General features: G+C 42.4%; 1 protein-coding gene across 4 annotated transcripts in view; it reads right to left on the bottom strand.

Annotated features, from left to right (window-relative positions):
- LHFPL3 (LHFPL tetraspan subfamily member 3) overlaps positions 1 to 13,834 on the bottom strand; it is a 448,740-nt gene that overhangs the window by 68,864 nt on the left and 366,042 nt on the right. For 2 of the 4 annotated variants that reach the window (XM_054018026.1, XM_054018016.1), the window contains exon 3: positions 2,913 to 2,940. The exons of 1 other annotated variant lie outside the window; for it this stretch is intronic. In XM_054018026.1, coding sequence (XP_053874001.1) covers positions 2,924 to 2,940 — 17 coding nt within the window. In that variant the 3' untranslated portion in view covers positions 2,913 to 2,923. Of the gene's footprint in view, positions 1 to 2,892; positions 2,941 to 13,834 lie in introns of all 4 variants that reach the window. One more of the 4 variants, XM_054018007.1, reaches the window with a different exon arrangement.

Here is a 13,834-nt window from a genome sequence, read left to right as displayed (position 1 = left end):
CAATGCCGCAGAGCTAGCCAACTACTGCAAAACATGGTGCCTTCAGCCTAGCACCAGCGAGATAGATTCTAACACATTCCACCTCTACCATGCCAATGCTAAGAGAAAACTAATCATCATAATGAATGGCCAGAAGCTGAAGCATGAAACATACTCTCTGGGTGACCTGGGGCAAGTCAGTTAGCCCTCTCTATAGCTCTGATTCAGTAAACCACTTAAGCTTGTGCTTATCTTTATGAAATCAGTAGGATTAGTTACATGCTTAAAGTTAAGAGCATGCTTTGCTGGACTGTGGCCAGTCTCTCCTTCTTTTTCCACTTTATAGATAAGGGATAATCTCTCTCGACCACAGGGATGTGATGTGACAATTTAGGTATGTAAAGTGCTTTGAGATCCTTGGTACTACAGAAATGAATAGAATTGTAACAGGATTACTGCGTTGTCTGTGTCGTCTCTGCAGTGCAGAGGGGAAGGACACTGCTCTGAGGAAGTGGAGAGTGGGGGTGCACTTCCTGCCTGGAGGAAAAGCAAAAGTGTTTTTAGGAGTCAGCAGCACCAGCAGGAGGAGGGGAGCTGCCTCGCTACACTCTTGTGGAAATAAATACATGTTCTGTTTTCTGAGCTCAAGCCTGTGTTTTCAGTGCGGGGACTCTACCTGCTTGGGCTAACCAGGGGTGAAAGTAAGGTAGTACGGGCTGGTACGGCATACTGGTAAAAAGTAGCTTCCAGTACCAGCCCTGGCAGCGCTTTAACGTCACTGTCCCTTTTGTGCCCCCCATCGGGGGCCCTGCTGTGTCCCTACCAGCAGGGCTGCCAATGGGGGGGCGCAAAAGGGGCAGCGACGTCAAAGCGCTGCCATGGCAGCACTTTAAGCAGGGTCCTTAAAACGCCGCAGCAGCAGTGCTTTAATGTCGTTGCCCCTTTTGCCCCCCCCGGCTGCCAACGGGCAAAAGTAGCTGTCCCAGAACCGCGATTTAAATCGCCACTGGAGCCCCGGGTGGTGCAGGCCAGGCAGTGCAGATGGGCTGGCTGGGGGACACTGACCCCAGCCCTGCCCCTTCCACCCAAGGCCCCGCCCCTTCCGGGGGGGCCAGAGCTGGCTCAATTTTACTTTCAGCCCTGGGGCTAACCCACAAAGAAGAAAACTGCGATGTCACAAGACAGTGTTAGTTATTCCCACACTTTTCTGTAATCCACCCCCCGCATTAGAAATATCTGACGCTAAGGCTCCCTGGCTTCTCTTGGGATGGTTTCACAAAATAATCTTCCTTACTTCTATAGAGTACTATTTTTACTGCCCTATTTTCCCTTTGCTTTTAATATACTCTGTTGACATTAATTAAGGCTTCCCTAGCCTTGTTAGTTCAGTGATCTGTTTTGTTAGGGAATAAAAAGGTGACCTTGCTCACCAGGTGGGATTTTTCAAGCTCTTTTAGTTCTAATCATTAGTGCCTTAAGGAAGAGAGTGATAGCTTTCAAGCTGGATAACTGAGAAGAGCTGTAAAAATGTCATGTAGATGGCTGTCAAATTTCTAGTTGTTATAACCGCAATAATTTAGAAGGTAGACATAGTCTGGTAAGTTATTCTGTTATCACACAACGTGTATTGTTAATTCCATGCTCTTTAGCAATGTGGATGTTGTGGTGAAGTTGTACTTTCATTTAATGATAAAATATAACTATGAAACCCCGCGTGAGTAGAATCATAGAACCACAGAATATCAGGGTTGGAAGGGACGAGTAGTTCAACTGTGAGGAGTTGAACTGAGCATACTCAGAATAACTAACTGCTTTTCACTGCTTCTAGTGTCCAAAAAGAAAAGAAATGTGGAGCTAAGTGGCACACTGGGCTAGTGCATTGACCTGTCACCTCTGGTGATCTGGTTTCAAATGATAGCTTAGGGCACATGAAAATGAGTTGGGTGGTTTCATTCAACCCCCCGCTTGTGCACATCACAAAACCAGGACAGTTTAATATAAGTGTCTGTCTCTGCTCAAGAGAAACCCAGGATGGGAACAGCAAGGGTGTTGCAGATCATTAATGAGAAGCACTGGAAGAGCTGCGTAGGGAAGCTTGCCTGTGTCAGGGTAGTGCTATTAGTCTCAGCATCATGAGCATTATATTCACTCAAATTTTATAAAAAGGTATTTTTAAAAAAAAGGAAACTATCATCTCTGTGGCTGAGAATGATCTTTTGGACATATTACTGTGAAAGTACAATATGTTTGATTTCTACACAACAACCATTATATAAAGTAACACAAAAGTTACTCATTTTAGGGTAGAAGATTACCACACTAACACAGCTTGAATTCTACAGTGGCCAATCTGGAGGGTCATTTTCATGGGACAACCACAGAAGAGTTCACAGGATTATTGACACTTGGCCAGATTTTTAAAGTTACTAGGATGCCTCGTAGGATTTTCATAAACATCTAAGTGCCTAACATCCATTGAAATCAATGAGGTTGAAGTGCCTTGGTGCTTTTGAAAATCCCACTAGGCATCTAGATACCTTTAAAAATCTGGCCCATTGCTCCTAACTCATGTGCATACCAAATTTATGCTCTCTTATTATGTGTTTCTACAAAACCTAGCCCAATGGGCTGAGGTCCTGATTGGAGCTTCTGGACACTATTGTAACAAATAATTTTTACAGTGCTTGCAGCTACGTTATGATTATTTGCCAAGGACCATTTTAAAAAGGGGGTATTTAAAAATACAAATCCAACATTAGGAATATAAATATAAAATGAAATGTTTACAAGTTACCGAAACATGCTGCCTAACATCAGAAACACAAGACAATAGCAGAAAGCCATGCAACATATTTTGGCAGAAGCACACAAACATTTTACAGCTCGCCCACTGGGTGCCATGCTTACACTTACATTAGTCAGTTTCATACTACCTTAGTTTGTTTTAAGCATTTCCATCATCTGTGAGGGAGGGAGGGAAAAATAGAATGGTTAAGGTAAAATAAAATTAAATCTTATACATTGTTTAGCTGGTAAATGATCTCATTATTTTATTTCGTGCTAACAGTGTGGAGGGGATGAAGGAAATTATCTAGTCATGTGCTTACATGTCTATTTTGCTAACCAGAGAAATGGAGCTTTCTGAAAGTCAAGTGGTGCGGATGATTCAGTGATGTACCAAGGAACCAGATGAAAAACTAAAATTTACAGAGGAAAACATGATGGAGACTTAAAAAAATCAAAATAAATAGTCTTGAGCAATACTGCATCTTGTTCCACTGTGACAGAAGTAAGATTCTTTGGAACATCTTTCCAGCAGTGAGCAATTTTAAATGTTGTGTCTGCATGAGTGCTTTAAAAATATTGAAGAAAGATGTAACAGTAAAAAAAACCACACACACAAAAAACCTTACCACAAGCCAGAATAATTAGTTGGATCAATGATAAAACCACACCTGAGATATGTCCCTAAGTATACACTGATCTATGTAAATCTTTCATGCTTTTGAATGACATGCTACAGCATTAAATTAAAAAGACATATTTTGGTCTTGCAGGTACACTGCTCATTGCTGTTAGCTGTATTTTCAAAACAACATGTACCATTTTAAAGAACCCAAGACTGCCAAATCCTTACTCATGCAAGTAGTCACAGTGCATTAGGTTTTAATTGTATAAATCTTTTGTGTTACTAATTATGCACACGTGGAGGGCCTGTGATTGTGAGGCTTTAAGCTCCCTCAACTCTCATGAAGGTCAATGGGACTTGAGGATATGCAACATCTCAAAGGATCAAGTCCTCAGTTTCCCTATTTTATTTATGTTTTTAAGTGTGCAGGTATTTGTATGAATACATGTAACCTGTGCATATGATGGAGACACTAAAAGTTACCCACAAGCACAGAATTTTCATGAGGAAAAATGTGAATGCAGATGTTTATTCAACATTATTAAACAATTAACCTCTGTAATAAGGATGGAAGAGAGAGAAGTTTTCACACAGGAATTTCAAACTGAGTAGACAAGTGGCCTTAATTTGTAGCGTTCAAGAAGAAACCTAGAAGGAAAAGTTGGAATAGATACTGTTTGACGGAATAGACCAAGACAATCATTTCTTAACCAAGAATATAGACCAAGTACTAGTATTGCTTTGACAAACTATGCTTTGTCTCCAAAAGGGGAGTCGATTTGATGTATCAGTTACCGTTTCACCAGAAAACATCTAAATGCATTGATTGAATGATAGATATGCTTCTAGTAAAAATAATATATTAACTTTCCTAAAGATTACTAGCAGATGGTAAGAAATGCATTAATTTGGGTTTTTTTAGGACATAGCTCGATTTCTATTTTCTTGGAAGCTTTGACTCTGATTATATTGCTACTGGTGTAACCTCCGTAAAATGATTTATTGGCTTGCCTCCTATGTGCACATTATTTAGGCAATGAAACATAAAACATTCTGTGATGTTGTTGATTAATGCATACATTGGTTGTGTAGTGAGATACAAGGCAAAGCAGCTGTCTTGATTAAGAGGCTGAAAAAAACTGGAAATATAATACTGTACTGAATAAATGATATTAACTAGCATTTCATGTTTCTTCAATATTTATTTCTCTGCTTCTGTATTGTAAGACTGGAGTTTAGAATTTTACACCTATTTAATACTACTTAGTCCCTTGACTCTCTTTGAATTCATTCGTGTTTAATGAAATTTATGCTGATTCTGTTCTGATTAAGCAGCAGTCATTACAACTCACTCTCATTGCACTAAAGTAGTATACTTGAGAGACAACCCAATAAATTCCTATCCTATTCAAGTATGCTCTGACGAAGGCTCCAATCCTTTAAACGCATTCATGCATATGGGTACTCCCACACTGAGCAGAGTGGGGCTCCTCATAAGTGTAAAAGTTATTCTCATGTATAAAGTGTTTGCAGGATTGGGGCCTAGGGCTGAACCCTGTTCATTTGACTGACCCCATTTAAGTCAACTACTCATGTGGGTAAAGTGAGCAGGATCTGGCCCTAAGTGACATCTCCTGTGTCATATGTTGAACACTAAAGCAAACGTTTTGGGCCAAATGTTGCTCTCAGGGTGTAGGGGGGAGGGTGTTTCCCAGTACAGGTAGACAGACACATGCTAGCTTTGCTCAAGCTAATATGCTAAAATTAGCAGTGTGGCCAAGTGGCATGGGTGGTAGGGTTACCATTCGTCCGGATTTACCCGGACATGTCCTCCTTTTTGTGCTAAAAATAGTGTCCGGGGGGAATTTGTAAATAACTCAAAATGTCCGGGATTTCCCCCCTCCCCGGGAGAGCAGAGCGAGCGGCTGGGAGGGCTGCAGGAAAGTCCCGGGCTGGACTTTGGAGCAGCTGTAGAGGAGCTCCTCCTCCGTCCCTGCATTCTGAGCCGGCAGCTCCTCCTCCTGCAGCCCAGTGTCCCGGTCCGGCAGCACTGTGCAGGGCCAGGGACCGGGTTTTGTGTTGCGCTGGGGAGCGCAGCCACGTGTCCGGCTCGCACAGAGCCCAACACCCTGTTCTGAGCAGCAGGGTAAGGGGGCCACGGGGCAGGAGAAGGGGCAGGGAGGTTCTGGAGGGGGCAATCAAGAAACAGGGGGGGTTGGGAGTTCAGGGGGGGGGCTTTTTGGGGGGAGTGGAGAAAGTTTTGGGCAGTCAGGGTACAGGTAGGGGGTAGGGTCCTGGGGGGCAGTTGGGGGGGGTCTCAGGAGGGGGCAGTTAGGGGACAAGGCACAGGGAGGCTTAGGTAGGGGGTGGGGTTCTGGAGGGCAGTTAGGAGCAGGGGGTCCCAGGAGGGGGCAGTCAGGGGACAAGGAGCGGGGGGGTGGGGGCTGGGAGTTCTGGGAGGGGCTGTCAGGGGGCAGGAGTGGGGAGAGGGATCGGAGCAGTCAGGAGACAGGGAGCAGAGGGGTTTAGATGGGTTGGGAGTTCTGGGGGGGGCTGTCAGGGGGTGGGGAGTGGTTGGATGGGGCGTGGGAGTCCCAGGGGTCTGTCTGGGGGTGGGGGTGTGGATAAGGGTTGGGGCAGTCAGGGGACAAGAGGCAGGGAGGCTTAGATAGGGGGTGGAGTCCTGGGGGGCAGTTAGGGGCAGGGGTCCCAGGAGGGGGCAGTCAGGGGACAAGGAACGGGGGGAGGGTTGGGGGTTCTGGGGGGGGCGGGAAGTGGGAGGGGCAGGGGCGGGGCTAGGGCGGGGCTCCTCCCGTCCTCTTTTTTGCTTGCTGAAATATGGTAACCCTAATGGGTGGTGGCTAGGATTAGCCACCCAAGTCCCTGAGTTTGTGCTCGGGTGGCTAGCCTGGGTTGCTGCTGCAGCCATATTGCTATTTTTAGCTCACTAGCTTGAGCTGAGCTAGCATGTGTCTGTGTACCTGTGTGGACAGCACTCTCCCAGCTGCCATGTACATATCCACAGTGTCACCAGGATAGATCTGGAATAATTCTGCTGAAGTCAGTGGAGTTAGTGCATATTGATACTGGAGTAATCAAGATCAGCATTTGGCCCTTTGTGTTTATATATATGAGCTGGATGAAACCGTGTTCTGGTTGAATTAAAATCTCCTTCTAACTGATATGTAAACAAGCCCTTCATTTAAGATAGTTGTCAGAGACAGTTAAGGGACCACACCTAAAGCAAAGCCTAATAAGTCTGCCCAGGAACCAGCATCATGAGGGTGGTGGTGGGGTTCCACTAAGTATTGCAACCAGGAGCTGTGTGTGTGTGTGTGTGTGTAACACACAGAAACAGAACAAACAAGAACACATAGAGAGGCAGAGAAAGCAAGACAGCCAAGCAGAGCCCATGAGCTCAGTGTGGCTCTGAAAAAAGCTAGAAAGGGAGCTTTTGGATCTGGTGTTAACTAAAGAGGCTCAGGGGCTGGAAGCTAAGAAACTGCTCCTTTTGTTCTCGGTTCCTCCTGCATTTGGAGAAGCAGGACTTTGTACATTCCTTGTAAATAAACAAAGTTACATCAAAGAAAATACCAGTCTTCCAATTTCTGCTCCCAAATGGAACATTCCCCAGGCCCTGAAATTTGACTAGCTGCTCAGGTCAAAAAAGAGTCAAACTGAAGCAAACAAAAATGTAGTCTAGTTTTGGAGTGGCCATTGTTTTGAAGGCCCCCTCTGCTTAGGACCACAGGGGGAATGAATTACATTTATTAGAAGCTCTTGTCTCTAAAATAAGATATAGAGGGTCTAACTCAGTTCTCTGCTACATTGGTGTAAATCTGTTTATTGTTGTTTTTAAACAACAACAAAACATCCGTTAGTGACGCCAATAAAATGCTCCACTATGTATATCAGAGTAATAATACCCGTCTAGAAGTATTGATGGCACCCCGCCTATGGGAACTTGCAGGATTTAATACTACAATAAAACATGTGCCGTTGTGTCTTCTTAATTAATAGACTAAGTCTCCACTGATTAAGCATGGAGGTTATTTATAATAACCACAGCATAACCAAAAGGAAAATAATTGATTCAGTTGCTAAATTCCCAGGATCATGTGTGATTCATTTGCACTTAACCCATCGGATCACTCTAATTTATCTATGATTTACAAAATTAAAGGAAGAGGGTTTTTGGATAAGCATTTTTATTATAAGCACTATTATTAATCTTAAGAAATAGTTCCATCTGTGAGGGGACGGTGGAAAGTTAATGGAAATATGGCAATTGACACTTCTGCAAAGTGCAAATACTCCTACAAGACATATGAAACGGTGCCAGATCACTAGCTGAAAAAAATCTTTGCTATGCTGAGAATGAGATGCGGTTGCTTAAAATTATACATCACAGCACAGCCCCTGTAAATTAATCTAGTCCTCGCATCTCTCTTACATATTGTACCAATTAATAGAAGCATATATTTAGATGAAGAGGCTGAGAGTTCTGCGTCAGTAGATGATGATGATAACTCAGCAGTACATCATCTGAATCTTTGGAAACTTCTACAGAGGCTAGATCTGTCAGATGAAAGTTTACAGAACAAAATTTTAAGGGGCTATTTTTGTAATATCCAGAGAGTTTTAACAATACATCAGACTATACAATTTATCTATTTTAGAGTAGAGCTGTTAGCACATTTCTCTTGAACAATACCCTCTTTAGTATTTTTCAGACATGAACATCTCCTAAAATGAAGCCTGCCTTTGAAATGTTTTTGAAGATTTTCAATAGCAGGTCATCAGAGACACTTTCATCTTGTCCTTCAAACTACCAGTGAATGAATGACCCACAGATTAACAAATGAGTAGCAGTTACGGTGAAAGGCTACTTTGACATCAGTGAGTACCATATGCATGTACTTCAGCAATATATAAATATTATTCTGCTGTGTTACGGATTGATCCTGTGAGGCGCTGGATGCTTCCAGCAAGGTGCTGGGCATTTTCAACTTCCAATTCCAACGGAATTGAGGGCACCCAGCATTAGGATCTGCCTATTAGACTAATAGAATAATATTATTTGTTCTTACCTTGATGTTCTGTTGAAAGCCTTATTTGTATACTTATTCACTTCCCATCTTGACTGCTCAGTTAAGGTAACTCTTTAGTCTCCCTAAATCCCTGTCCCTTAAATTCACAGTGTCCAGAATGCTGTGGCCAGAGTACTCTCCAATTCCATGAAACAGAACCATGTCACCCTTCTCTCGCCTTCACTGGCCTCCTATCCATCTCAAATCTAATTCAAAACTAGCACCTGGTTTTCCAAACTCCCCATGAAACAGGCCACCCCACCTTTCTACCCTTAGATCTACCTATTTCCCTCTCTGTTAATTTCACTGCTCCAGTACTGACTTCCTCTCTTCTCCTCCTTTTCCCCATCTTATAGACTTTCCACAGGAAATCGCTCTCTCATTTGTACTTCTAAGGATTCCTCACCTATACGGAAATCTCATCCTCCCTCCAAACGACTCGGTGATTTCCTTTCTTGAATTTTGGCCTGAAGGCCATCTTATTTGCTCTTCTCTATGGTTGACTGTAAATCATATTCCAAAATAAACTATAAATCAAAATTATATGGGCTCAGTCCAGCACGTCTATTGCAATCAATGAAAGTTCTGGCTGAATGAGGAGCACAGGACCAAGTTCTATTTGCATACGTAGGTTTTTGTGCTCAGGTCAGCATTAAGATTCACACAACCTAATAACTGAATTTAGCTTTACTTTGGTTTTAAAGTAAATTATGAAGACACATACAATTGGGTCGATCTGATTCAAGACATTTTGAGTAATCCCCAAATATAAAGTATCAGAGGGGTAGCCGTGTTAGTCTGAATCTGTAAAAAGCAACAGAGGGTCCTGTGGCACCTTTAAGACTAACAGAAGTATTGGGAGCATAAGCTTTCGTGGGTAAGAACCTCACTTCTTGCATCTGAAGAAGTGAGGTTCTTACCCATGAAAGCTTATGCTCCCAATACTTCTGTTAGTCTTAAAGGTGCCACAGGACCCCAAATATAAAGGCACTCATCCTTCACTATAGTCCCGTTACTGGAGCTATCCCTAAACAGAAGCAGTAGGCCGCCCATTTCTGTAATGTCATTTGCAGATTTGTCTCGCTTGAAACCGGTGCTTCCAAGAGGGACGCTGCCATGCGGATTGCCAATGGGAAGACATGGTAATATCAGTCTCCCAAATACCACTTTGACAGGCAGAACTCTGGGAATCACTTCATTGTGGACACAGCATTACAAAAATAAATGAGTACCTCCTGCATCTGTGGATTTTTGGGCTTTGTGGGACTACTCATACATATTGTGGTCTAGAAATCCGGGCAGCTCAGACCTAACTCATAGCTACTGCCATCCTCCTGATGTTATGGGCCAAATTCTGACCCTGTATGTGCACAGAGTTGAATGGAATCAATGGAAGCCCTGTGTGCATCCCCAAAGGCAGAATTTGGTGCTACATATGCTTGTGGACTTCTAAAGATCCCATGAAAATTACCAGAGAGACCTGGTAATTTCACCAAAAATGTTATTAATTGGTTTAATGTGGCTGGGAGTACACAGCATTTCCCGTTACCCTTCTGAGGCTCCCAATTCAACCGTCCATCCATGTTCAGCAAAGCACTTTCAGCACAGGCTTCACTTTAAACACATTCTTAAGTCAATGGAACTTAAAAACTTGTGTTCAAACACTTTGCTGAATAGGGATGGATTGAAGCATGTATTTAAATGCTTTGCAAGATTGGGAGCTTACATTCTAAAGCACGGGATACTGACTAACTGCCCCCAATATACCAGTCAACACACTGGAGGCAGCACCGAGAGTTGAAGTAATCCACACCACAACTGCCTCTCTAGAGCATAGGGGAAGCAGGGACCAGACTGTGATGCTTAGCGTTCCTGCCCTACTCCCGGGGCAGAGCAGCTATGCAGTACGTACCCCTTTCTCAGGCTGGATTATAAGAGTCCAGTCCATAGTACTCATTAGGGATCCTAACACTGAGCACACATATCAAGTCCTGACTGAGAAACATACCAAATCTAAGGGCACGTGTACACTGCCCTGCAGGTCAACACTACAGGGGTGTGAATAGCAACGTGCCTCAAAGTGTTGTACTGTAACTCTCCTACAGTACTGGACACTGCAGGCATTGAACTAAAAGGTTCCTAGTTTTCATTCATGTACATACAGAGGAATTACAGCACAGAACTTTGGTAGGCAGCGCTATTTAACCCCCCTTAGTCCAAACTGTGGGGCAGTGTAGACATTCCCTAAGTGTCAAGTTTTAGATTATATAATTTACTAGGTTTGCTGTGTTTTGAAATGCGTACATATATAATAGGTATGAATGAATTTGTAATTAGAACCCTTTTAAAATTAAGAATGGTACAAAATGATGCTGTAATGTTTTGAATAACATTTACCTACTTTTGAAAAAAATGTATATGCCTATTCTTGTTATACTTTTATTATAAACAGTTTGGAAACAAGAGCTTCTACTTATTTTGAAAAAATAGCTTTAATAATACTTACTTTACATATCCCTTTTCATTTCCAAACAATTTATGAACCTTATATAATTCATTTGATTAATGGATGTGGAAACATCCATCACCATTTCTTAATATATGGACTAGTACAAGTATATTATGAGTGCTAACATAAGGACTCAATTTAAAAAAAAAGTTTCTTATTTCCTCTCTCAACTGCTCTTATTCCTGTCTCTTCAAGATCTTCTAGCAAAATCAATCAGAAGAGGTTTCTTTTACTTAATCCTTCCATTTTCTTTAATTTTTAAAAGCCATTCAGGTCATTATAGCCAACATACAATATTTTTTAATCTGTTCCCCAACAGTTCTGCCCCTCGCAACAGAAGACTCATTGTTTGCTTATAGGACATATATTTCAGACTCAGATTTTAACTATTAATTTGACCAACAACGTAAGAGGCAAAGGGCCCTTTACGGCACCACTGAAGTCAATAGGAGCTCTACCATTTCCTTCAATAGGAGCTGGATCAGGCAGGGAGTAGTTTATTTCCTTTTAATGCTGTTCCCCCAGATGTCTCTCAGGGTCCCATCTGGAGAGATGCTGAGGTCCCTTAACTCCCATCTAGTTCAATGATACATTGTGGTCATTGATCTCAATGGGAGTGGAGGGTGCTCACTGCTCACCACCTCTCCGCAACAGGCACTTAGACTCAGCCGACATACATCACCTCACTCCAAACTAAGGCCCAGCCCTACAATGTGTTTCACATGCGCCCACTGACTAGCTGGGCTCCATGTGAATGCTGGACTCCACTAACATGGAGCTCATGGCAGGACTGGGGTCTAATTCTTCCTCTACATCATTTCTACCTGTCATTTTGCAACCTAGTCAAAACATGTGGGAAGCTTCACCCTGCTGGGACTTCACTAGTCGCAGTGTTTTAGGTTGAAATGTCCCAGAGCTGCATGTTAACTCCACTGCACACATTATTATTTTTGCATCTAAATCTTCTTTAAAATAGTTGGATAGACTCTTTTCATAGCTGAGCAGCCATCTCTGTAAATGTAGAGGGTGATTTACGGTTTGTACTTTGTACACTTTCTGTAGTGGAGCATAAAATTGAAAGGCTTATGCCAAACTCATTCATACATGGACACATTCAAGAACAAATTAATTTTAAAGCACTTACAGGATATATAATGCTTCCAAGTCATGCTTTACAAATCTATAGAGTAATTTATAGCATAATATAGCATAATTAGAAAAGAGCTGCTGTGGAACAGATAATATGGCATTTTTAATCTAAAAGGATTTTAGCATTACGCTTCTCCATATTATCTGTAATTCAGACCTGAAGGGAATCATGACTAATCAGTTTTAAAACAAATTTTTTGTATAAAAGAGGTCTCACCTAGGGGAAGAAAGATCATTTAAGGACAACTTAAGGTTCTTAGAACCAGGGACACATCACAGTAAATTAGTGTGCTATAGACTGCTATAGACTTGGGGATGGATTAGGATCTCACACTGGTATAAATCAAGAGTTACACTGGTTTTAAACTAAGTGCTATTAGACACAGGCCCACCAATATTAGATAAATCCCACACACAGCTGGAGAGCCAGGGATGACATTAGCTTAAAAACCACACAAAAGCCAGTTAAGCTAAAGAAGCATGCCCTTAGCTAGCACTACTGGTAGGCCCCTTATTCTCTGTGTGGACTAGCCACTGACGGGCACCATCAGTCGTTTACTCACACATAAAGCCAGTACATTCTTTGTGCCACCTGACTGCCAGAGGCAGAGAGGACTGACCATGGGAGATGCTAGGTGCCTCCTTCGGGCTGATGAATGCCAGCAACTCCCACTTCATCCAATGGGAGCTGATGACAGCACCTCACAGGATCAGGCTCTGTGGCTGCGTAGAGTAAGAGCAGGCATAATGCTTGCAGGGACGCTGTAGTGAGTGTGCTCACCAGCAAACGACTTTTGAAAAAGGGTAGCTTGAGTGTCACATCTACTCCCTTTCCCAGACAAGTCTTAACTCCCACCTGCCACACTAGTGCTTCCACAAAACTCTCCACATGCTGAGCATTTATAATTAGCAAACACAGTAAGAAATTACTTTTAAAAACTTAAAGGTAAATAACTGAACCAAATTCAGTCCTGGCATAGGGCCACAACTCCTAGTGAATTCAGCGGGGCCATGTGGGTGTAAGTGAGAGCCAAGTTTAGCATGTTGATAGCAAACTAATGTATGTAGTTACTCATATTCCCCCAGGCATTCTTCTGCCTGAATCTGTTTAGGGGCACTTATGCCATCTGTACAAGCAGCAATTTAACATGCTACCTGTAAAAGCTATAAATACACAGTTGAGGGTGAAGTAGCTACCATGCTCCCTCATTCACCCAGCTTGGTTTGTGTATTATATCTGTATATCTGGTACTGTAATTCAAATGCAGATAGTGCATTCCTTCATCTCCTCAAGAGAAATATAGACTTAATTAAATGTGGTCAACCTCTAAAAGCTGCAGATTTCAAAGACAAAATTGCAACATAAAGTATTTTGAGCAATGATAAGCAAAGTAGCATCTACGGACTAAAGGGAAATTTCATTCTTAGTAACAGCCAACACTTGTAGACCAAATCATGTAACTTACAGTCTTTCAGTATTAGAGAGACAAGGTGAGTGAGATCATATCTTTTATTGGAGCAACTTCTGGTGGTGAGAGAGACAAGCTTTCAAGCTTACACTAGAGCTCTTCTTTAGCTCTGGGAAGCAAACTCAGAGTATCATAGCTCAATACAAGGGTGGCACAGACTATTAAGAAGCTAGCCTTATTGCCTATCTGGCAATCTTAACATATCTACTCAATGATTTTTGTTTAACTA

The sequence above is a fragment of the Malaclemys terrapin genome, chromosome 1 (genome assembly GCF_027887155.1).
Source record: "Malaclemys terrapin pileata isolate rMalTer1 chromosome 1, rMalTer1.hap1, whole genome shotgun sequence".
NCBI classification, from domain to species: Eukaryota; Metazoa; Chordata; order Testudines; family Emydidae; genus Malaclemys; species Malaclemys terrapin.
Note: the sequence above shows the minus strand (reverse complement) of the source record. Positions and strands in the feature narration are given on the sequence as shown.